Source organism: Salvia splendens, chromosome 1 (genome assembly GCF_004379255.2).
Source record: "Salvia splendens isolate huo1 chromosome 1, SspV2, whole genome shotgun sequence".
Taxonomy (NCBI): domain Eukaryota; kingdom Viridiplantae; phylum Streptophyta; class Magnoliopsida; order Lamiales; family Lamiaceae; genus Salvia; species Salvia splendens.
Genome location: NC_056032.1, coordinates 5421786 through 5447401, shown reverse-complemented (window position 1 = coordinate 5447401; position 25616 = coordinate 5421786). Strand labels below are relative to the sequence as shown.

The 25616-nt window shown below is 35.1% G+C and overlaps 4 protein-coding genes across 6 annotated transcripts; 2 read left to right on the top strand and 2 right to left on the bottom strand.

The window, feature by feature from the left end:
• Positions 1 to 828: 828 nt before the first annotated feature.
• On the bottom strand, positions 829 to 4118 carry LOC121794585 (phosphatidylinositol:ceramide inositolphosphotransferase 1-like). 2 transcript variants are annotated; one of them, XM_042192815.1, is made up of 12 exons: positions 3834 to 4118; positions 3678 to 3745; positions 2672 to 2758; positions 2520 to 2588; positions 2367 to 2447; positions 2199 to 2270; positions 2062 to 2122; positions 1862 to 1964; positions 1684 to 1779; positions 1544 to 1590; positions 1328 to 1446; positions 829 to 1137 (listed from the first exon to the last, which is right to left on the bottom strand). In XM_042192815.1, exons 1-12 carry the CDS (start codon positions 3898 to 3900, stop codon positions 1066 to 1068), a joined length of 942 nt encoding a protein of 313 aa, XP_042048749.1. In that variant the 5' UTR covers positions 3901 to 4118; the 3' UTR covers positions 829 to 1065. The 2 variants fall into 2 exon arrangements, with proteins under 2 accessions (XP_042048749.1, XP_042048757.1); XM_042192823.1 differs by having other exon boundaries at positions 3678 to 3767; positions 3834 to 4109.
• Positions 4119 to 10739: 6621 nt separating this feature from the next.
• LOC121802878 (class I heat shock protein-like) lies at positions 10740 to 11339 on the top strand. Its single transcript, XM_042202570.1, has one exon. The coding sequence runs from the start codon at positions 10824 to 10826 to the stop codon at positions 11226 to 11228; it is 405 nt and encodes a 134-aa protein (XP_042058504.1). The 5' UTR covers positions 10740 to 10823; the 3' UTR covers positions 11229 to 11339.
• A 1393-nt stretch (positions 11340 to 12732) lies between these two features.
• LOC121803841 (copper transporter 2-like) lies at positions 12733 to 13398 on the top strand. The gene has a single exon (XM_042203434.1). It carries the CDS (start codon positions 12871 to 12873, stop codon positions 13312 to 13314), a length of 444 nt encoding a protein of 147 aa, XP_042059368.1. The 5' UTR covers positions 12733 to 12870; the 3' UTR covers positions 13315 to 13398.
• Positions 13399 to 21060: 7662 nt separating this feature from the next.
• Positions 21061 to 22969, bottom strand: LOC121794573. Of its 2 annotated transcripts, none has more exons than XM_042192804.1 (5): positions 22543 to 22969; positions 22122 to 22454; positions 21794 to 22040; positions 21584 to 21703; positions 21061 to 21492 (listed from the first exon to the last, which is right to left on the bottom strand). In XM_042192804.1, the coding sequence occupies exons 1-5, from the start codon at positions 22963 to 22965 to the stop codon at positions 21380 to 21382; spliced, it is 1236 nt and encodes a 411-aa protein (XP_042048738.1). In that variant the 5' UTR covers positions 22966 to 22969; the 3' UTR covers positions 21061 to 21379. The 2 variants fall into 2 exon arrangements, with proteins under 2 accessions (XP_042048738.1, XP_042048729.1); XM_042192795.1 differs by having other exon boundaries at positions 22122 to 22463; positions 22543 to 22966.
• Positions 22970 to 25616: the final 2647 nt, after the last annotated feature.

Here is a 25616-nt window from a genome sequence, read left to right as displayed (position 1 = left end):
AGTAATGGTAATAAATAATATATGCATAAATATATACTCCTAGTATGATTAGAAGAACATTCAAATCACACACACACACACACAATATAGTGCATAGAATACCTTTTCATTAAAGTAAACTATACTCTTATTTTTTTAATTTTTTTTATGTGGGGATAGTAATTACTTGCATCACCGCATTTAGTGACCAAGAAACGGACCTCTTTTTAACAAAAGGGAAAATGCTTTATCAATCACACCTACTGTAATTCTAATCATTACTCTCTATCTCTAAATTTTAAAATTTATAAATGTATGTTTGAAATTGCAATTGTTGAGTATACTAACATGTAACAACTATAAATACTTCCATAAATAAATTACTCCATATATTATTGATTAGGATGCTAAAATTATCAACGTAGGTAGTGATGGAGGTTTTTGAAGTGGGACATGCATAAAAAACTATTCTTAGATTATTCATTTTGTTACACTAATAATTAAGGGACAAATATCCAAACAATAGTATCAAGAAAGATGCACATCCAAAAAGGATCATGTCACATAGCTTATGGGTAGCAAAATTAGCTGTGTACAGCCCATTTCCAAAAACATTCTGCAATTTCATAAACTAATTAAAAGGAATATTAATAGTATGGCAATGTAGAAATTATACCCCACATTGTCTTAAAAAATTGATGACAAATCACATCTTAATTCGTTAAATACTCATCCTTATTACTAATAGGTCGGGGTTGAGTCACTTAATGTGCATTTGAGTATGTTTTTTTGAAAAAGTAAAGAATATAGAAACTTTGAGATAACGAAATGATAAATGGAAAAAAAAGGTTTAGATCCAAATCAAAACTTTGAAATTGCTTGATGCATTATGGTTGCTGCAAGTGAAATTGATAGCACTCTGAGTGACTATGTAAACTTTGTAAATCTAACCAAGAATACATGATCTAAGATTACAGGTGATGCTATCGGGCCTCGAGGAATAGCTATGGCTGACTTTCCATGAGACGATCGGACCAATGGCGGATCTAAGGAAACGGACCGTTGCAACAATGTCTCGTTCGTTGACTATGCACTGCTTAGATCTGATTCATTGTGTCCTTCTTCCGTATTCTTTCCATTGATTTGTGTCCGCGGTCTCTGAATACAAGAAAAGTACGGTGTTAGAGATATCAAGACGGGGGCGGGCAGGGTGTCTCGTTTAAGACTGTCTGACGGGTCAAGATCAACGAGACGCACTGCCATCCGGATCCAAATACAACAAATTACAAATATGAGTTTTTCAATAACAAGAGACGGGGTGGGAGAGGGGGGCGGGGTGTTTCTGTACCCAGTCGGAGGAATCCCCAGAGCTTCCACTCAAGGGTCTATGGTGCTCGTCTCTTATCCTCGTGTCTTTGCTCAGTGGAAGCAACTGCGACGTGGAGCCACTCGAGCGATCGGGTAGTTCTTCAGGGGCGAGGAACGAGGTCAGGATCAAGACATCAGCATCTATAAGCAGTAATAAATCGTACCATGAAAGTATAGGAATAAGAAAAGGCCAAACCTGGCAATTTCTTGTCTACGAAGAACACCACCAAATTCACCGTGTACCTGCAGCAGAATCACGCGGGTCAAAATCCATGAGACGGGTATAGGAGTTGACACATCATATGTCAGAAACCTAGCAAAAGTAGCATACATTACCATGCTACAACAACATCAACGGTGTAATGCTTACGCGAAGCAATAATCAATAAGCTCTGAGCCACCACAGTCAACCAAGCACAATTCTTTACAAATCTGCATAAAGATATATTGTAAGGAGCCATAGCCGTTTTAGGGCAGTTCGTGGAAACTACTCCTACAACAACTCGTAATTCACCTATGAGTGCCATATTTATGGAATGTGCGCACAAAGACGAGAGAGAATATCATGTGGGATGAAAATATTAGATCTCCACAGCCATAAAGCACTCCGCGAGGAACTGTATAACCCAAAAAGTTTCTCAGCAAACGAACAATGATATACGCCGTTGATAATCATAGTGCCATATAGGAAACAAAAACGAAATCGGCACCTACAATTAATTAATAGAACTTCTAAAATATTATCAGGGCGAGGCAGCCTAGCAAGCTTCGAGCCCTACAACATTCAGCACAAACTTTACGTACAAATTCTAGGTATAGTCAAATGAGAGAGAAAATGAAGAAAATCTCACTTCCCGGCAGTGATAATTTGGACCGGGTAGCTGTGTCGAATAAAAAGTTATTATCCTCAGGGTTTGACAAGCCTGCAGCAAAGCATGGAAACTAAAAACTTTGAAAAACGTGTTGAGCTTTGAGCATATCATTGATCATTACAAACAATAAAGAAGTTGACGACTTACAACTAAGAACGCTAGTACCCTGCACCATATCAAAACAGTATAGATTTTCTTGCTCTTTGAGAAGAAAGGATGAAAAGTCCACTGTGTGCAGCATTGCAAATAACAGGATCAATATATTTGCACCAATAAAAGACAAGATGCTGGAAAACTCACCAAGATGAAAGACAAAAAAATAATGCTAAATACAGTTTCACTCATGTAAGCTTTCTCCTGCCCAAGCTCCTACAGTCAGAGAAGTTTGTAGCATAAGAGATGATTCCTAGAAATCAGCAGAGCAACAACAGATAGAAACAATCTACACTCACTGGAAGAAGAAAGAAGCCTAGATCTTGAAGTGTCGGACCAGGCCTATGTAAATAATGAACTCCTCGAGCTGCCAGTCCATGGATGTACTGGTATATGGAGTCACGAGAAATGTTAGATTTTACGTATCACAGACTTGAATGAAAACAATTTAGGCCTAATATATTGAATTTCTTTCAAAAAATAAACTCTCAATTTAGTTGTGAGTCCAGAAGTCTATGTAGTTTCATTAGCAAGATTCACATAATACAACAGAAAGCTGAATATACTTCGTTTCACTTCAAAAGGCCCTACGTCCAATGATGCCATAATAAGTAAATAACAGCTTAACTACTCGTCAACTGAAAGCTTAAAGATACGTAATGATGCCAGCTTGTTACCTAACATATCACTACCAATTCATTTATAGCACAAGATACAAGGAATAGCCAAATCCAAACCATACAAAGTTAATAAATACTGGTTTGCTGCACATTCATAGCAATTTGGACAAGAAACTCTAACTTCCCATAGAACAATCCATATATCTAGAGTAGAATTAATAATCTATGCACGTTTTCTCCTATATAATCGAATACTACATGCACTACGATTTTTCCATAAACAGGGCATAGAACAACTCTTGCATAAGATTACGAAAAACATCAGTTTTATGTCCTTCAAAACAACCCTGTAAGAATTTTTGTGCAAAAAAAACTACCATCATCAAATGGAACCATAGGAACATCGTATTCTAAAAATCTTAAATTCGAAATTAAAAAAATAAAGCCCTATCGAAATTTTTTTTTCAGCATCAGCCCCTGCATACAACTCACACATTAAGGTGGCAAATTTGGAAAGAACGACTTATTAAGCTAATTGAAATTCATTAAAACCAGTTGACAGCTCAGAAAAAAAAAACGAATCCATGGAAAAACAAGTAATTAATTCAATCAATAAAACTGCAAGGTAGTAATTATTAACATATGATCAGATCATAAAAACACAAACAATAGGTGAAGAACAGACCTGAAATATGAGGCCACCTAAAAGATACTTCCAATTTTCACCGAGAAGAGCGATTTCTGTTGAGGCCTCTGTACAAATTCTCTTCCATAACTACACGTCCAAAATCCCAAAATTAATAATATAATGAATTCGAATAAAAAATGAAGAAAACCGAACCTTTGAAGCCTCGCGACCAATGTAAAGCGGCATCTTCGGTATTAACGACGGTCAGCAGAAGCGCCATGTCACATCAAAAGCAAACCCTTTTTCCGATCAACATTCTTCATCACCAACAAATGCGATAGGAACCGCTCAAAGAAATCGACAGCCAGTTTGCGAAGAGATAATGACGGATTTTCGTCACTTGGCAATCGCTGAAGGGATTTGGATGATCACGATTGAAATTTCCTCTCTCTACAAAACTGGTTCGTGGGGAATGTGTTTTCATCTCTCTCCTAAAATTCAGTTGAAGACGGAGAGCAGTTGAGAATATGAGGGCAGACTTGGAATTACATAAATTGGGTTAAAAATAAAATTGAAATTTAAAACCATATATATACATAAATTGGGATAAAAATAAAATTGAAATTTAAAACCATATTATATCACATCTAGTAAACAGTACTCCTCTGGTAGGATTTGTACTTACTGTGTGTATAAATTAGCAAATATATTTGGTGAAATAGTACTAATTTTTCTAATAAATATCGAAAATTTCTACCAATAAATGAGATTTGCTTGCAATGAGATCAAGCTATTTACCGATCTTGAAGCTTTCGTCTCGAATTCTTCGCTTGAAATTATTTACTTCTCAAATTAATAAATTAAGAAGCATCTTTCTCAGAATATTATTTATTGAATATCTATATCTAGGATATTTATATATGAGGAATTGTGAAGTTATTATAATCTGCTAAAGACTAAAGTATTAGCATTAATTTTTCCGTTTGCTTAGCATGATCAACTATGAAATGTCAAAATAGGCATTGCACATAAAGAACTAGAGTCTTCTCTAATTTATTTTCATGGCATGATCAACTATGAAATGTCAATATCGTTATTAAGTAATGTCATCAGTGCCCATGAAAAGCACTCATAATGTTTATTTTTCTCTAATTGCAGTCTATTAGAATAAGATGATAGTAATAGAATATGGAGTAGTACAAAATAAGATAAATAGTAAGTGACATAAATATTTTAAAGGATATGAAATTGTTCATTGTCGTTTCGCAATCAATTCATCGCCCTATTATTTTATAATAGTACTAGTAGCATTTTTTATTTTCGTGGACATAGTTTGTTATAAATTGTTCTCTTCAAATTTATACGTAGTTGGAGACTATGTAAAAATTGAATGAATGCATCCATTATTTTACTAATAGATAAAAATACCAAATACCTATTAATATCATATATAATCAATACTAGTTTATTTAATTTTTACATAAGATCCTTTAATTTTTCTATGAAATATCGTTTTAGTTCATAGACAGGGGAGTAGTAATAGTAGTATATACTCCGTATGTTATGTAAGAATATACGCAAGTTAAGTTACATAAGCTACTTCCAGCTACAATTTATCGCTTTTTTAATGGTTGAAAATTAATCAAATATATAATGCATCGTATATTAATTCATAGTCCATAGATAAAGTACTTATATTTGGCATCTCTAAATTGAAAAACTTATTTATTAAGAGATCACACGCTAATAAGGTAATATTCGTTTTGATATATGTATATAAAAGTACATTTAAATGAAATAATACAATAGTGCATTCTCATCATTTAGCTATTTTAACACTATGCGTGACATTAGAGAGTTTGATAGAGTAACACCAAAAAAATTATATAGGAGTAGAAGATAATAACATAGGTTGAGTTCGAGACTTTGATGTTGTCATTTTCGCTCTAAAATCAAGAGAAATTTGATGGGACACTTGGGATGTGGTTAATATTCTAATTACAGTTAGGCCCATCTAAAATATATGTAATGATATTATTGGATTTGGATCATCTATTTAAAACTTCTTCGTTCCCAATATTTATATTCTACTTTCCCATTTTAGGTCGTAACATTTATAATTTATTTTCTCATTTTAAGTCGGCATACATAAATAATTTTCTTTCTTTAACATATTTATTGGTCAGATAAATTTAATACTACAATTTTACAACACTTTTCAACTCTCTTTAATACATGTGCCCACAAACTTTAAGTTGAGAATAACAAGATGAGGGAATGATATTTTATATTTTTATTAGTATTTTTAATATTTGTCTCTACGCGTTTAATATTTTTAATAACAAGAAAAACGAAGACTTCTAGAAATTGTAAGGAATGTTAAAGTAGATTTTAATCCTTATCGATCCCATATACCTAATCATGGATTTTAACGAATTTATAATCCTATGTACGTACCTAAACCACCACTTGTAATTACACGTGAGTGATTACCACACATTATCTTCACTATGATAGTATTATTTCAAATTCACAAATTTCATTAGAAAATTGTTTTTCGAGAATATACTAGTACATAAATTTCTTTGTAAATTTTTGTTTGATGCTGACTCGAATCAATGCTTGACCCCAACAATAACTATCAAAATAAATGTCTATATATTATTTATTGCAAAGAGTAGTGAGCCAAGAAACTAGTCATCTAGAGCTTGGAAAAATAAATAACTAAAAAAAGAAAAATTAAGAGATGAAAAAGCAGAAGTGTTTTGAAAAGCATTATTTTCGAAATCTTAACATAGTAAATGCCAATATTTCAAACTAAACAAAAGTAGTACTATGATTGTAGATGAAAATTTTACAAAAGCCCATTTCAGTAAAAGGGCCCATCGGAAAGCCCAAAAGAGCTCAAAAAAACCACTGCCCCCGCCCCGCCCGTGTCACCGCCAGCTCCCTGCGCGGTCACCGCTCCGTGGCTTTGCTTTCCATCGCTGCAAATCCGCCTTGCCTACTATTGCCCCACACTTCTCCTTTTCTCTAAATTGTGTTCGCTTATATATAAAGACTTAAGGACTTAGACCATCTCAAACAATACTCCAAAACTTAATGCATAGAAAAATACCTCCCGCAGTACTGCAAACACAATTCTATTATAGGTTTTTGAAGAAAAAATACCTATCTTTAGGTCTACACTAAAAGCATGCCAAAAACACTCTTCAGATTTTGGTTTATTGCATTCAAGTCCAAATCAATTTATATTATCAAAATAGAAAAAAAGGTAAGAAAGAGAAATTAAAATACAGAAAACTTACATAAAAACTTGAGGAAGAATAGCTGCGGTGTGAAAGAAGAAGGTAGGAATAATAACCTAATTTATTTCTACTAATATTTAATTAGTTTTTAATTAGTGGTCTTGCCCATATCAATATAATAGTATTAAAAATGATTAGTTAAATTAATAATATTAATAACAGTGCACGTACATAATTGAGAAAAAGTTAGTAAATTAAGTAGTACTGTACTATTCTACTACTACACATACACAATTATACTTAATACTTCTACAGATACATAATTTTCATTTTGTCAATAATTGTTTATTAGTTTAAAAATTGACAGAATCTTAGTTTTAAACAAAATCTTATTACAGTAGATTATTTAATTTAATTTAATTTAAGTTATTGACAATGGATCATAGAATTAGTGTGTAATTTAGATAAAATATATAGGTGTGATTGAAAAGTATAAAAACTAAGTGAGTGGAGAATATTCTTTTGAGTTTGAGTTTAGTGTAAATGGTTGGAGTAAAATCAATATTTAGTGTGACGTTTACACCAAAATGGGTTTGAGTTTAGTGTAATGGTTGGAGATGCTCTTAGACCATCTCCAACAGTACTGTAAAACCTAAAATGCAGTAGAATATTATCTCCAACAGTACTGCAAAACCTAAAATGCAGTAGAATACTACCTCCAACAGTACTGCAAAACCAATCCCATTATAAGTTTTTGAAGAAAAAATACCTATCTTTGGAGCATCCACATCCGTGCTCTTGCCAACGAGCACGGATGTGGGCCCGAACCCACTTGAACTCCTTGCTCTTAGGCAAGAGCACAACACCCACATCCGTGCTCTTCCGCAAGGACATGCTCAAGGGTCCCACCATTCTATTATTCAATTTAAATAAAAACATTTTCACAATATTAAAATGCATTAAAAATACCCAAAATACTATTACTAATTACTAAAAAAATTAAAAAATACATAATTAAAATCCTAAAAATTAAAATTTTTATAATTAAAGTCTTAAAAATTAAAAATTACATAATTTAAATCCTAAAAATTAAAAATTACATAATTAAATTCATAAAATAAAAAAAACCCACTACTCGTGGCCGAATTTCGCCCAAATGGATGATGAATGTGTGTATTTATAGATGATTTTGGGATTAAATTTTTAAAAAAAAAATTCAAAAAAATTCAAAAAAATGGTAATAAAATCTGTATATTTTTGGGAATCCGAAAATAATTTTTTTTAAATTTTTGGTATTATTTTCGATTTTTAAAATAAAAAAAATGTCAACGACCAATAGAAATGTGCCACGTCGCCCTGCTCGCTGGCACGGACGTGCTCCTAGCTAAGAGCACGTCTGTGCCAGCGGCAAGAGCGCAGCGGCGGACAGGGGTGTCATTGCCAGCGGCACGGACGTGCTCTTAGCTAGGAGCACGTCCACGGACGAACCCTGCTCACCGCTGTAGATGCTCTTAGGTTTGCACTAAAAGTATACCAAAAACTCTTTTCATAGTTTGAGTTATTGCATTGAAGTCCAAATCAATTCATACTTATCAAAATAGAAGAAGTGAAGGAAGAGAAATTAAAATAAAGAGAAAAAAAACTTACAGAGAAGAAAGCGGCGTGGAGAAGATGAAGCTGTGAATAGGGATGTCAATGTAGCCCGTAACCCTTGGGCTGGCCCGAATAGCCCGCCAAATTTATAGGGTTAGGGCTGGAAATTTCTAGCCCGATAAAATTTAAACCCGATTAGCTCGCACCCGATTAACCCGAGACCCGTTAGGACCAGAACCGAAAACCCGATGGGCTGGCCCGAAAATTCGATAAAATTTCTATTATTCTATTTTTTACTCCTAATTCAACACTTCATTGATTAATTTTATAATATAGATAACTAAACAAATAACTTTCAGTTTTATATTAAATATACAAATTATATATTGAATTTTTATTAATTTAATAATTGATAAATAAATTAAAAACTTCAAATTCACTTAAAAAATATTTAAATTTCTAAAACACGCATTAAAGTTTCACAAAATATTCAAATATTAGTATTTGATCATGTTTATGATTGAGTTTGACCATATATCTCAAATTTATCACAATTAAATATTTTACATTTTATGAATATAACTAATTTTCATCATTATTTATTGGATTGATCGCATGTTAATCTTATCGGTAGCAACCCGATTAACTCGATGGGCTAGCCCGAAACCCGAGCTTTTAGGGTTAGAGTTGAACTTTTACCACCCGAGTAGCTCGCACCCGATTGACATCCCTAGCTGTAAATTAACCTAATCTAATCTTATTAATATTTGATTTAGTTATTAAATAGTGGGCTGGCCCATATTAATATTATATCATTCAATGCATTGGAAAAAAAATTAACGGTACATATAAAATGTATGGAAACAATTATTTTACCAATTTTATTAGTATATTGGAAGAGCCGTCACTTTTTTCCAGTACCAATTTTATTATATAGATTAATAACTAACGGTACATATAAAATGTATGGAAACAATTATTTTACTATTTAATTAAATACTATACAATTATCTTATATTATATTATTTAATTTAATTTAAGAAATTGACAAAGTGTCATGAGGTTAGTGTGTAATTTAGATAAAATATATAGGTATGATTGAAAAGTATAAAAAGTTAGTGGGCGAGGAATATTCTTTTGGCTTTGAGTTTAGTGTAAATGGTTGGAGCAAAATCAATATTTAGTGTAACATTTACACTAAAATTGGTTTGAGTTTAGTGTAATGGTTGAAGATGCTCTTACAACATGAAGTGAAAACAACTTACATGATAAAAAAAAGCAAAATGGAAAGAATGAAAATATATAATATAAACTAGAAAATGCAGTGTACATAAAAATATATTGTTTTAATAAATAAAAGGCTCAAACCGGTGTATATAAAAGTACATAATTAAAAACATATTATTATAAAATAAATAATCATTCGACGGCGCGTGCTTAAGGCATCTGTTAAACATACTGCAGTGGATGCCATTACCTTCCACCTAGACATGCACCAATTGAGAATCTTCAATCTACATCGACGTTTGTCCAAAATTGAGCACAAATTCCATGTAATTAGGGCTGGGGAAAAATACCGAAATACCGACCTTATCGTACCGAAAAAATATCGAAAATACCGAATTTTTGGTATACCGTGACTTTCGGTACGGTATGATACCTTACCAAAATTTTTCGGTAAGGTAACGGTATGGATTTTCAAATACCGCGGTATACCGCTGCATACCGAAATTCGGTATATACCTTAAATTAAGGTATATACCGTAAACTAAGGTATATACCACAAAAATATAAACACAATTATATATAAAATATATTTTATATATTTTTAAATTATAAAATCTATTGTGAAATATAAATATAATTATGAATAAATTATATTTAATTAATTTTTAAAATTATAAAATATAAATAATATTCTAAAAAATCTAATTTTCTATTTTAATTGATGTTGAAAGTAAGGTATACCGAACTTCGGTATGGTATACCGAAAATGAGGTACGGTCGGTATGGAAATTCGTCATACCGAAAATAAGGTATACCGAAGTTCGGTATACCGAAAACTTTGGTAAGGTAAATGTATGATTTTTTCGCATACCGTATTTACGGTAAGGTATACGGTATGGTGGTTTCGGTAAGGTATACCGTACCTACCCACCCCTACATGTAACTATCTTCATCCTAAATTCCCCATCTTCACTAAAGCCGATTCCCCTCTTTTTCTCCATCTATAAAACTAATGCTATCAACCAATACTTGTTAAACTAGCAAACATCTTTCATTTCACTACAAAGCAACAACAATATCTAATTTGCCCATTTTCAAGAGCAACTCTAGAAGCCATCTCCACCATCCATCCACCATGGATATGTGGGATTCCTTCAAAGATTTCCACCACCGCCACGAAGCCATCTTAGCACAACGCCCCCGACTTCATGGCAACAGTGGAGGGAGAGTGGAGTGGAGTGAGACCCCGGAAGCTCACGTGCTCAGGGCTGAGCTTCCTGGGCTCAACAAAGAGGAAGTGAAGGTGAAGGTGAAAGAGGGCAAATTCTTGAAAATTAGTGGAAAGAAGAAAGTGGAGAGAGAAGATAGGCACGAGAATTGGCACCACGTTGAGCGTAGTAAAGGCAAATTCTCTAGGGTTTTCACCCTACCGGAGAATTCGAAAAGCGATAGCGTGAAATCGCATTTTGATAATGCGATTCTCACCGTTACCATTCCTAAGAAATCTCTTGTTGTTAAGGACTTTGAAATTAAAGGTTGAGATTGTTTCTCGTGTTATTCCTAATAGATTTTAGTATTTTTTTCTGGTATTATATGATTGTACGTTGCATAATGGAAATATATCATTATTAATTATATCTATAATTTTTTAGATTATTGAGCATAATTTGTATAGCAGTATAGATATTTAATTCACTATTATCAAGCCTAAGCAAAATCATTTTAATTAGTAGTGAATTAATTGTGTTACATTTCACAATCATAATAAGTATACTACTTACTTTATTAGTACTAGCTATAAATTTACAATTTTCAACAACGACGCTTCCTGATCGATAATGAATAACACGAATTAAGATTGAAGGGTAAACCAACTATATTATAATGATATTGTTTTACCTCTGCAATAACTATTTTTATCTCATTTTAAATGGCATTTTTTTAGCTCTACAATTACAAAACAAATAAGTTTTCATAATTGATCAAAAATGTCGAATGATCACGGAAACATGCCGCTGCCGCCATCCAACGTGCAACACCGGAAGCACGACATGGACCGAGCTTCTTCTAGGTCAAGGACGTAATGGTCCTTTTCGCCGGCTGCATAGGCATGGAGTACTACATATTAGCGCTCGCTGTGTAAAGAGCGTTGGCGGCGAAGGAGGAGGATGACTACTAGATTTGGATGTACTTTCATTTGAAATATTTCTTTTTTAAGTTTAATTTTCTTGATTAGTTCGTAGTACTTCGTCAATTAGTGTTTCGTGGATTAATTTTTGTTAATTAGAATTAAAAAGATTTAATTGCTTGTCTCCCTTTACACATGCATGGCGATTAAATTGCATGTCAATCCAAACTTTGCAAATCAATAGTTCTAATATTTTTGCATCAATGTGAGATCATCATCAAAATAAATTAGCACATTAATTTTGCATGTTTGATTGATTTGGAAACCCTTAGTTTTATTATGAACGTCATTTACAAACGATTTGAATTTTGATCATGTAAGTATTATATATCAATCTATTTCAATTTTGGAATTACAAAGTATTGTACCCTTATACATTACTATGTATGAGCACAAACAATAAATTAATTAGAGATTTATTGGTCACTTAAATCACTAATGATAGTCGAATTCGGTTATCTCCAACGAACTTAAAACCTGATTTAAAAAAACATGAACTTTGACATTATACACTACAAAAGAGTTGCTGTTTATGATGGACAAATCCATCACGAATTATAAAAAATTACAGACGTTGGTAATTAAGTTGTCGCTAGTGATAGTCAATTTTCCACAAAATCGATTTTCTCTTATTAACACTGAGGTGAAAAATCTAGGTGATGCGACATTTCCACCTCGTCAATTTTTAATTTTTATATTACTCTTTATATATCTCACCACGTGACTACGTTTCCATTGCGACATAACCAAAGTGCTTGTGACAAAGAAAATAATTCTTACAATTAAAAGAAAAAGAAGAAAGAAGCCAGAAAATACATTGTAACACATACACACACTGGCCTAGGCCAATCCGAAGGGTCCTTGATTTTAACTCCTCAAAAAAATCTTTTTAAATAGAATCTTTAAAAATTCCAAATTATCAGTACTATCATCTTCATTTTCCTACATATACTATTATTCTAAACGCACATATTTTCCCAAGTATCCAAGAAAAATGGCAAATGATAGTGGAAACATGTCCATGCCGATGCCGATGCAGTCACCGTACAACAACCAAAGCATCGTGTACATGCCCATGATGCAGATGAGCTTCTTCTGGGGCAAAGACGTGGTGGTCCTTTTCTCCGGCTGGCCGGGCTCCGGCCGCCTCGGAATGTACATTCTAGCCCTGGCCGTGGTGTTCCTGTTGGCGGTAGCTGCCGAGGTTTTCTCCGTGCCTCCGAATTTCAAGCCTCGGGGTGTCCGCCCGGCCGCGGGGGCGGCCGTATACGCCGCCGTGTACGGCGTTCGGATGACTCTAGCTTACTTTGTTATGCTCGCCGTCATGTCATTCAACGTCGGAGTGTTACTGGTGGCGGTGGCCGGCCACGTTGCCGGCAGCTTCGCCGTTAAATACAGAGCGCTAGCAGCGGTGGCGCGTGCGGTGTACGGCCCCTGATTTATTTGTGGAAAATGGCCGGTTTCGGTTTGTATCATCTTTATTTACGTTTGATTTATTTTAAAGAATAATTCTCATTCTCAAGTCAATTTTTAATTTATTGTTTTGGTCACAATTTAAATGTATTTAATATGACTATCTATGTGAAAGGATCAAATAAATTTTTATGATAATTATCTAAATATCAACCCCGTTATATAAATATTGATTGACGATTAGTCAAGATTTCTCACTAATAATTTTTTATCTGTTCAATACAATTAGTCTTTAATATTTTTTTCTGTATTTTTCTTTTAGTTTGAGAATTTTGTATTAAAATTTGTATAGATTATACTTCCCCTGTCCCTCATTAATTGTCCACTTTCACTTTTACCATAAATGTTAAGTAGGTATCACATTCCATTAACTGATTTCATTCATATTTTATTATAAAACCAATTATATAAAAGTAGGACAGACTCATATTCCACTAACTTTTCTAACCCACTTTTCATTATATTTGTTAAATATGTGCCGGAATCAAAGTAGACAATTATTACTGAACTGAGGGGGTACTATTTTTCACGAGAGGAGATACTATTAATTAATTATATGGTATGTTTGATCTACGTATGAATATAGTGCGAATAGTGAAATAGAAACATCATTTCAAGATAGATTATTGACGATCATAATATATTGGGGAGTTTAACCTAGAATATTTTGTGGAGAATATTTATGTCGTTTTCATGAAGAAATAATTTTTATCTTGTTAGAATAAAATTTATCGGATGAGATTGGGAGTGGCGATTGAAAGTTGGATTTTCTAGTGGTGCTATTTGCAAGTACTATTTTTATTATGACTTTAAACTATGAGGAATATTTGTGCATTTGAAAAATGATAACTTATATTTTTTAGTGTTTTGAGTTATGACTCACATACGCCACACTCACATGCATTGTGTGTAGGGGTGGGAAATTAAACATTCAAATGATAATTTATTTAAACAAATTCAAAATTAACCTGAATTATTTTTTTATCAACTCATCCTATTAAATATAATAAACACAATAGCACATAACACTGAAAGAAGATTGGAAATACGATATCGGGAATATGTTTCAACAGAGCACATTTGAAAGAATTTGTATTAACTCACATCATTTAGTATATGATTATTTGTGTAATGTCATATTCCAAATATACAAAGTAATTAAAATTTTTGTTTTATTCTTCGTCCCACTTCATAAAATGTCAATTAAAAATATGTGCAGTTGAAAATGAATCAATCGTTTAATTAGTGTTTAATTCATTGTATGCTATCTTATTTTATATACTACTTAAATTGAAGGATGAATAAATAGGATACTGATCAGTCATTCTTAATTAAAGAGAAGTAAATGTCCAATTTAAATTACTAACTAGTGTCACTCCGGTTTGATGCACGAGTCATTTTAATTTCTTCATATTTATTTCATTATGCGAAATAAAAGTTGTGAAATGATAAACAAAAGAATATTCGACATCCTCTTACTTTGGATTATACTTTTTCAATCACATTAACCCCACATAGCCACAAGAGTTCATTTAAATGCCACCTTTTCTTAAAATTGTCAATACGATCACATTAAAATTTCAACACATATTTGTGTTGACATTTTAATAAATTGTCTTGACATTTAAATATCAGACTTAAAATTAAAAAGCATTTTAAATCTGTGAAAATATGAATTAACCGTTGAGTTATAACTGCAGGAGCAAGTTTACGTTGCAATAATTAGGTGTTTTGATATATGGATGTTACACTCCATACATTTCTTTTGGTTTGGTTGTTTGTGTATTGTGATTATGCTCGACTATTAATAAAGGTTATCAAATGCAGGGTCATCTTCAACGATTTTTTGTGGAATTTTGAGAAATGAAGACAACGTGGTTGCAAGAAATGAAGATAATATTGTTGATCATGACTTCATAAATTGTTTTAGATTTGAATGTTGAAGTTTTATTAATTTGAATGCTATGAACAAGATTTGATTGTGATGAAGTTTTATTATTTTGGGCTTTTTTAAATAGTTGAACACTTGGATTGTTATTTTAAATATTTTGGACACAATAGGTTTTTTTCGGTATACCGTTACCGTTACCATACCGTTATTACGGTATACCGTAATAACGGTATGGTAACGGTATCAAAAAATATCATACCGAATTTCCGGTATACCGAAAATTCGGTACGATATCGGTATTGAATTTTGTCATACCGTACTTTCCGGTACGGTATGCGGTATGGCACGGTCGGTACGGTATACCGTACCGACCCACCCCTAGGCACATCCATCGTCCACGCCGTATGCTTCGTCCGCGGACGATAGGGCTTCGACCACGCATCGTCCGCTCCACTGCGGGTCACGCAGACAATACCGCGGACGAAGCAACGCGTTTTTCTTTTTTTTTTTAAATTCTTCAAAATTTATTATATATATACACCACAACTTCACTCTTCCATTCACTCCACTCTTCCATACACTAAAAATGAATCCCGGTGATTACCCAAGCCTACGCGGGACATGCACCACGCCCTCATCCAGTGCGAGGACCCGGGCAAAGTCGAATACCTCAAGTGGATGATCGATGATCTGCGCCGCAAGCTGGGAATGAAGGATTAGTAATGTAGGATTTAGTGAACTTGTTTTTTATTTCTAACTCTTGTAAAAAAAAATTAATTAGTAACGCAGGATTTGCCTTTAATCGTAGTGTTTTTTTTATTTTGCATGACATATTTGAAAACATAAAAAATTAATTAATAAAATAGTTGGGAAAACTATAGAGCGGACTGTAAGACGTCCCAGTGCAGGTGGAAGGGTAAGAGGATAGAATGATGATGTGGCGGAGCGTAAGGCGGACTATAGGGCCCATCTTGGATGCTCTAATAAGAGAACGAAATACCATAATATCAAAATGTGATTATTTATATTTCTCTATCCGTCCACTTATTATTTATTAGTACTAATTTTTTATTTATATGTTAATATTTGTCATAGTTATTTTTATTATTTGTAGTAACGAATTATGCGAGCGTAGAAATTTTTGGACCAAATGTCACATATCTACAAATCAGAGTACAAATTAGTCATTGAACCGCCCGTTGATAAATAATGCTGTTAATTACTTAAAAAAATGAAAGGGCAGCAGTATATTTGTGTGTGGCTTGAACAGTGGCAGATAGAAAAAATAGTACTAATACTCATTTTGTTCCTTGTTAATTAAAACACTTTTTTTGACAAGAAGATAAAATAAGAGAGATGAAGAGAGAATAAAGTAATAGAAAGTGTTACTTTTTATAAAAAATAGAAATGATTGAATTATATTAAAACTTTCCAAAATAGAAAATAACTCAACTAACAAGGAACGGAGGGAGGAGTTCTATATTAATAGAGACTATGCTAATTTATGGAGTATTTTTCTTACATGCAAATATATATACTGAACGATGTACTATCAAATTTGCAGTCTTCTTCTTATTCAAAATCTCTCTTATTCTTCCTAAACTTTTGCTTCATTCATCTCTTTTTGGTATATATTCTTTTTCCTTTACTCACTAATCTAGTATCCAACTTCAAACATTTTAGTCTTCGATTGATTATCTTGATAAGCGCTAAAGACATTTTCTGATAATTACCAATAATTTCAAAATAGAAAAAAAATATGTGGGCTTAAAAGCCTCTCCCTCTCTTTATTGCATTTGCTTTTGTACTCTGCGTTTTTTTGTCATTTTCTATAGTTTCATTTAGATTATGTACTCCATATTTTTGCTAGGCATTGAGTGGGGGTGAACTATAGGTGCAAGAAAATAGTTCCATACTGCTATGATTTAAATATAGTATTTATTAATATAGATAGAGACTGTGGATAACATTCTCATTCACAATCTTATTGTGATAAATTAGGCCTACAAACAAACAAAAATATATTCAGCCCAATTAAAATAAAATTGACCCATGTTTGAGACTGACCCCAATGTGTCAAAAAGTGCTTTCAAATATGATTAGTTTAAGGCATACAGTTGATTTATCCACTTAGATTATGAATCATAGTAGTACATTATTTCTCTTTTTGCCGACGTTAATATAACCTTATTTCCTTTTCTTATTTCGAAAAAAATTATATTATTTTACTCGGTGTTATATGTCTTTAAAGAATAATTTATTCCAACACTACATACGCGTAATTGTCATGTCGTGGAATGAATATTTTGGTAGAATTTTTAATTTTGCATAAATGCATATAAACTTGTTCAATTATACTTACTAAAGTATGAACTTAATTCCAACAAAATTTAAGTTATCATATCTATGGTTTGTCTTTATATTTACGTTTTTACTTCAATTCATTTTTGTATAGGTTTATAATAATCATAACTAAATAATAGTAGTAGTAGTAAAGTAGTATTTCTTAATTTCCTTCTGAAACGACGGTTTTTATTTGTGGACACCGATTACAACAATCGAAACCGAAAGACCTAGACGGCTAGAACCTAGAAGTAATTGAATGGAAGATATAGAACAATTCAATTCCAATATTTGATAGGCTTCTAAGAGTGTCCACAGTGGGGGAGCCGCGGCCCGCGGCTCGGTGCGCGGCCCCCCATTGCAGAGAGCCGAGAGCCGGGGCGCAGGGCCGGGAGCCGAGGGTGAGCCGCGGCCGCGGCCTTCACGCGGCTGAGCCGTGGGAGCCGCTGCCCTCCACTGCAGCGGGCCGCGTGAATTTTTTTATTTTATTTTTTTAAGTTTCGAAAATTACTTTATAAATATACACTCTCATTTCTATTTTTCCAACTCCATTTTACTTCCATTTTGCTCCAATCTTTCATTCCAATTTCTATACAACCTTGGAACTATGGATTCCGACGATGAACAATTCCAACAAGCGGTAGATCTGGAGTTCCAAAACCTTGTTGCAGCGGTGCAACGTGAAGCCGACGAGGCGGAAGATGCGGCGGAGGCCGCGGCGGCGGCGGGAGTCCCTCGGCCATTATATCATCGGCGATTTTTCGACCGTGATCATACCGGGGCTGACCGCCGGTTGATGGATGACTACTTCAACGAGAACGCCCGTTATCCGGCAGAAATTTTCCGTCGGCGATTCAGAATGTCGCAACGTCTCTTCGTCCATATAGCGACGTGTTTGGCGCAGCGGTTCAGGTGCTTCAACTTGCGATATGATGCCTCCGGCCGACCCGGCTTGTCGACATACCAGAAGTGTACCATGGCAATTAGACAGCTTGCATATGTCGGGCTCGCTAACATGTTCGACGAATACCGACAGATGGGCGAAACGACTACCCTACAGATGTTGAGGCAGTTTTGCAGGGGCATTAAGGATATCTTCAAAGGGGAATATCTACGGAAGCCATCGGCTGATGATTGCCAACGTCTGATGGATATGCACGGGACTGTACATCATTTTCCAGGGATGTTGGGGAGCATCGATTGCATGCACTGGGAGTGGAGGAACTGCCCGGTGGCTGGTTTCAAAGGCCGACACCCGACGATGATTCTTGAAGCAATTGCTGATAACCGCTTGCGAATCTGGCACGCGTATTTTGGGGTCGCTGGATCGAACAATGACATCAACGTTCTACGATCGTCCCACCTGTTCAATGACGAGAGCCGGGTGAGGGTCCGCAAGTTAGATTCATGGCCAACGGCACTCAGTACAACATGGGGTACTATTTGGCCGATGGGATATACCCTCGCTGGCCCGTGTTTGTGAAGACGATCCGACAACCCGTTGGACCGAAGCAAACCTACTTCGCGAAAAAACAAGAGGGTGCTAGGAAGGATGTGGAGCGAGCTTTTGGTGTACTCCAAGCGCGATGGGCAATTATACGCTGCCCGGCTCGACAATGGCACGAAAATGATGTCGCAGACATCATGACTGCATGTATCATATTGCACAATATGATAATAGATGACGAAGGATTTGCTGCAGAGCGGTGGACACCGGAAGATGGTGCTAGTTCGAGCTCGGGTACTGCCATGTAGCCCCTGCAGATGGGTGTACCACGTAGTAATGAATACTTGATCCAGCGGTACACCGACATGCGGAGCCAAATATCGCATTCATCACTGCAGGCTGATATGATTGAAGAGGTCTGGAACCTTAGAAGTAGCGCCGCAGAGTGATTTGGGTTTCCCCCAGTGTTTTTAAACTAGATCACTTTCGTTGTATAATTTTTCTATTTTAATATAATACAACGAAATTATTGTTACATTTTTTTAGGTTGTGAATTTTTTTTTGTTTACAATCCAAATTATTTTATTTTAATTAACTTTATAAATATCATAAATTTAAAGACTAATAAAATTTATTAGACACAAATTAAAAAATATTATTACAAAAGCAAACAAATTAATTTTATTTTTTGGAGAGGGTCACATTTCGTGGCCCTATTGTTTTTATACATTTCATGGCCTTTACCATTGTGAAGGCCACAAGAGAGCCACGAATGGTGGCCAGGCCACATTTGGTGGCCTTCAAGGGCCACCATTGTGGACACTCTAATCCTATCATATTGTGAGCACATGTGTTTGTAGTAAAGATTGAAGAAAACAATAGCAAAACCTAGTTGAAGTTCTAGGTAAAATAGAGTCCTTCGAGAATTAAAACTTTATTTCATATATCTCGATGATTTTGACTCTCTAATGGATCCTATTATTTATAGGATCACAACCCTGTTTGATTGGACTCTACGATTCGAGAAAGAATCAAGAAGAAAACTCGAAAAGATTTAGTAAATCTATCCTAAATTAAAAGGGTTCGATGAAAGGAAATAAATAGCAAAAAAAAAAGGAAAAGAAAACAAGGAAAAACAATTAATTAATATCTATCTAATAAAGCTCATAATCAGCGAGGTGTTTTGGCATGCTCGCGTTACGCTTCGGTAGTCCCGATCCTTCGGTCACGGGCTGCTCCTCATCATCGTTTGATTTGTTGACTTCTTCATTTTCTACGTCTGTTCCCAGTGGCTCGTCGGCATTTGTATGGAGTGGCTGGTGCAGGTCCCTATCAATATTAAAAAATTATGGAATTTCCAACATTTGGAAGTATAACCTAAGTCTTCATGTTGCTTTCATATATTTTGGAAATACTATTGACCCTTAAAAACGTCGAAGATTAGGCTTCCCGAGTTAAATTGTAAGTTATGCAACTTGCTTTAAAAAAATTATTCATTTTTTGTTTGCAATGTAATTAAAATTATATTTATCCTTAGTTTGTTCCTTTTGTACTTCATTACATACCCAATTTGAACTTGACCTCGAAAGCCGATTTTTAATTTTTGTCAAAATCGTAACCGTTAAACTTATTAATATCGAAGTACTCCCTCGGTCCTATAATACTACATGACACACTTAGGGGGATTGGCACAGGATTTTAGGTAATGTTTTGTGTGTTAGGTGGAGAGAAAAAATAATATATTTATATTAATATGAGAGGAAATAAAAAAAAGAAATTGTGATATAATTTTTGGAACAAATTAAAAAGGAAATTGTAACATTTATTATGGAACGAAGGAAGTAATATTTATGTAAGAAAAACTCAACCAAACTGTTTTATCTCTTTGAAAAGATAGTGTCACAAAAGAGTCAACTTTACCAATACCTTCAATGAGAAAAATAATTAGAAAATTTGTTACTGTATTATTTCTTTTTTAGGAAGAGAAAAAAATGCCAATAATACTAAAAATCATAATGTAAACTCAATAATAGGAGTAATAATCTTTCATATCATAATTATCATTCATATTTGAAGTTTTCAATTAGTAACAGAAAAACACAGCTAGAGAGTGGAGTAACAACCAAAACCAGACTCCAGCTCACCGGTCATACTCCACCGCCAATCTCGCCGGCGGCAAGCAACCACCACAAAATAAACCTAATAAAATCTCACCTATTAATTCAGATTTTTACATTTTATTTCAACGACTTTATTTCCCTTTCATCATCATCATCTACTTCACTGCTGAATTTCACCTACTACTGCTGCTAACCCTAACCCCCAAATTCCGCCACGATAATTGAAGATTCAGTAAGTCCAATCTCGAGGCAGCCTGAGTTGTTGATTCATGGCAGGCTGCGCCGCGAGACTTCTTCTCTGTTGAGCCATCATCAGAATTTTCCTGTGCTTCAATGCGGCGTCTGTCAAAATCGAATCAAATGAAGAAATTAGATCTTGCGTAAACTGAGCTCTGGAGAGATTGTGATACATACAAGGAAACGAAATAATTACCAAGATCGAAATTCGAAGATCCATAATCTCTTGCGTTGCGGTGGAGCTGGGCATCAATGGCGTCCACGTTGATGTTCCACGCGTGGAACACTTTTTCTGGCACCAAAACATTTGTAGGAACTGCAATCCAAAAATACAGCCGAAGAATCAGAAAATGTTCAAACAGGAAAAAAAAATCGGGAGGTGAAAATTCTACAATCCCCAAATCACCTGATTTCTTGCGATTTTCAGCAGGAAGTGAACCGAATCTCTGAGGCAGGAAAACGCCGGTTCCAGTTCGTTCTTTCTTTAGACCGGGTTCAGCGCGGTAAGCCGGCCGCATACCAGAACCGGTTTGGTGCAAACCCGGCCAAGTCGCCATGGGCGTAACTTGAGTCCTTCCATCTCCGACATTTCCCCTTCTGTTCCGAAGCTGAAACTCGGCGATTCCGTTCATGTATTCTCCATTCTTCTTCATCTGATTAAAACATCGAAATCAGAAACAAAAAAAAAACGAATCTCCGGAAATAAACAGAGGCTCAAAGGTTGCGGTGCAGACCTTGGCTGCTTGTAGTAGCTGAGAAGAGAGATAAGGTTGGGATCCAGCTTTATTCGGGTAGAAGAAACCAGAGGCCGAATTGGGGAAAATCTGAGGGGCAGGGCTGGCGCCGGTGCGGGGTTTGACCTGCGCAGGGAAGTGCTTGGACGAGTAAAACGCCGCCGTTTCCTCAACCATCCGCATCCTCGCCACCTCCTCCGCAGCCGCGTGGAGGAAATCCTGGCGCATGTAGTCCTCCGCATCCGGAGGCGAGCAGAAGCCGTGCACCGAGTTCGGGCTGACAGCCGGGCTGGGCTTGCACCCGCACAGAGTCGATTGCGGCGAACCACAAACCTTCCACCCCTTAAAAATTCACGATTCAAAATCAAAAAAAAAATTGAAAGGGAAAAAAATCAAAGCAAGTAAAAGAGTTGAACCATACCTTTGAAGCATAGTCGCTGAGTAGCGAAGACTGAGAAAGCTTCCGAGTCAAGTCGGAGAGGAGTAAGTCGTCGTCCTCGCTCTCTGTCTCCGTGACCAACTCGGCGGGTGAACTCAGATCCGAGTTGAAACCGAGCGAGTTCCCAAATCCGTACGAGAAATCGTCGGGTTTGAAGTCGGTGAGAAGGTCGTCGTCGGTGAGAATCTCCGACGGAAGCCAGAATCCCAATTCTCGCGCCATTTTTTCACAAAAAGAGAATAAAGAAACAAGCAAACTATCCTGTCTCTTTCTCTCTCTGCCTTCGCGTGTGTGTTTGTATATATACACACGTAGGAGAATTATCGAAGGGTGGAAAATATCAAAGGCAGGGATTACGGAAGAGAGAGAGAGGGAGAGATACAGGGGATTATTTATGAATTCCATTGCTGCCTCATGAAGGTTTAATAATTATAGCCACCACTAAAATGGTGGGAAATAGCCCTGTGGGCCCAGCACACAATTTTACGGATAGAGAGAGAGAGAGTGATGGATGGTCGTTTAAGGAGAGAGAAATTTCAGATTGCTGGGAAGTTGGAAGCGGGTGGAATAATAAATTTGTTTCAGTTTTTTTTTTCTTTTGGTGTTTATTCATAAAACCGTGGAATAAATTATAATTTGATTAAATATTATTTCTTCTGTCTCTAAAATGCACAATTAATCTAAGTAAAGATAGAAATAAAAAAGTAATTGGATATTGTTAGTAAAAATTGATATCCACTTTAACAGAGAGGAAAAAATTTCCTTAAATAAATTAGTCTATTTTTAAAGGGTATTATAAAATACCAAATTAAATCTATTTTTATTTACAACACTATTTTTAAAGGGTATTATAAAATACCAAATTAAATCTATTTTTATTTCCTTTTTTGTTGTAGTTTACTCTTTCTTTATTTTTCTTACTTTATTTTTCTTACTTTATTTCCTTCCTTATTTTATTCTCTTCATTTTAATTTTTATCATATCAATTTATTAAGTCTCGTACTCCCTCCGTCCCGTGTTACTTGCACGTATTTCCTTTCTGGGCGTCCCAAGTTATTTGCACTCTTTCCATTTTTAGTAAAAATTATCACCTACAGCTGTAATATTTGATTTTGTCTATCACTCATTCCTTAATCTCCGTGCCTAAAAGGAAACGTTCAAGTAACGCGGGACGGAGGGAGTATTAAAAAAATGTCTTAACTATCATGATACAGATAGTAAGGGTGGCAAATCGTGCGTCTTGTGTCGTTATCGTGTCGACACGATAACGACACGAACACGACACGAACTCATTAATGACACGAACCACTTCGGATCAACACGACACGATAACAACACATATATGACACGACACAATAAAGACACTATAATAATATTATTTCTTAACGTGTGACAACCCAATAAGCTTTAACACATACCCATTAATTTCGTGTGGATTTGTGTCGTGTTATCGTGTCGTGCCAAAAATTGTCAGCCCTGAATAGGGTAATTTGGCGATTGTCTTTTTTTATATATATATATACGTCTATGAAGAATGGAATTTTGGGATGGAAAATTGGATGGAAATAAGTGGAAAAGAAGAGGGGCGTGGTGGGGTCAGGTCTGACACCACCTCACGCGGTTTGCATGTGAACCAGTTGTGGGCCTGCCGAATGACTATAATTGAGGATTAATTAATTAATTAAATAACTAAGTTTTTGATAGAGATTAAGGGAAATGTTTTCTGCGGAGCTGGCGACGACGTGCGCCTGTTTGTTGGCGAAGTGATGTAGTGCTCGAAGAAAACTAGTCGACATATTTTTATTTATAGATTGGGTACACTATTTTTACAAAATTATGTTGAGTTTTTTAATGTCTCTTAGTGGACTTTGTGAATGGTGTGAGTTGTGAAGAGGCTGTAAAATTCTAACCTATGAGATTCGTCGAAATGGATTCAATATCTCTTGAGGTGGTCATTGATGAGACGAAAGGAGAACTAGAATCAACTAGTATCATCGCGGCTAAATGAGAGGTGGAGTCAGTGGGTATCGTCGCATCATTGGACTTTGGGTACCATCAAACGAAAGAAAACTCATAAGCTCTAAACTAAATTAATTGGGTAATTCGTTTTTAATTGGATATTGGTATACAATTACAATATAGTCCACCACACAAGATGGAATAATGAAATCGAACATGAATCAAATCAAACACAAGTACTTCATTCGTTCTATTGTAATTGATTCATGTTTTATGAGATATTCCAATGTAGTTATTGTTAAGTAAGTCATCTTAATTTATAATATTTCGTATTTAATTTTTATTAGTTTGATTCAGTAAATTAAGTTTCTTAACTTATAATCTTACTACTATTCATCATAGGATGGATAATTGTTGTAGTGCTTTTGGAACTTATGATATCACCTTTCGGCTCATATAGTATTTGATTATATATTGTCGAACATTCGCTATTTATTGTACTCCATATGATTCCATCACTTTGCAACCGAAAGTAAAATGCAAACTAAATAGTGTAATACATTGGATATTAGACAATGAGTTCTAAAATTTTGAAATAATTTTGCGTTCTAAGAATATTTTGCACTGATATAGATTGAATAGATCTAAGCTATGGTAAGATTTATATTTTTTAAAATATACTCTAGTTTATTTATAGTGAGATATGGCGAAGGACTCCAAAATAGTGGGACAGTGGGTGGACGTGGACTGTTGGTAGTATACATTTTTTACCTTTAATAGTTAGGTCGTGAATGGTGATGTTTCCGGCAATTAATAAAAGCATCCGCAATGGCGGACTTAAGCGCGGAATTCCCACGAACGTCCCGGAATTCCGTCGCGGACGTCCGCCATTAGGCGTGCCTGCCACGGATACAGAATTGGGCTGAGGACGTCGCAGGTCCGCGGCATTAAGCGGAATTCCGCACGGAATTCCGCGGGGACGTCCGCCATTGCGTCGACTCCCGCGGAATTCCGCTTTATTTCATTTTTTTTGTAATGTCTATATATACCGCTCGTTGAACTTCGTTTCATTTCGCACCACTTGACGACGTCGATCG

Excerpts from the sequence above, each read along its gene's own strand:
- LOC121794585 (XM_042192815.1), bottom strand. The coding sequence starts at position 3,900 with ATGGCGCTTCTGCTGACCGTCGTTAATACCGAAGATGCCGCTTTACAT. Across the intron at positions 1,965-2,061 it reads AGAAGTTCTATTAATTAATT|TTCCTCGCGGAGTGCTTTAT; the intron begins GTAGGTGCCGAT and ends TGGGTTATACAG. Across the intron at positions 1,447-1,543 it reads CGTAGACAAGAAATTGCCAG|AACTACCCGATCGCTCGAGT; the intron begins GTTTGGCCTTTT and ends TCGCCCCTGAAG.
- LOC121802878 (XM_042202570.1), top strand. The coding sequence starts at position 10,824 with ATGGATATGTGGGATTCCTTCAAAGATTTCCACCACCGCCACGAAGCC.
- LOC121803841 (XM_042203434.1), top strand. The coding sequence starts at position 12,871 with ATGGCAAATGATAGTGGAAACATGTCCATGCCGATGCCGATGCAGTCA.
- LOC121794573 (XM_042192795.1), bottom strand. The coding sequence starts at position 22,965 with ATGGAATTCATAAATAATCCCCTGTATCTCTCCCTCTCTCTCTCTTCC. Across the intron at positions 22,041-22,121 it reads AGCTACTACAAGCAGCCAAG|ATGAAGAAGAATGGAGAATA; the intron begins GTCTGCACCGCA and ends TGTTTTAATCAG. Across the intron at positions 21,704-21,793 it reads TGAAAATCGCAAGAAATCAG|TTCCTACAAATGTTTTGGTG; the intron begins GTGATTTGGGGA and ends TTTGGATTGCAG.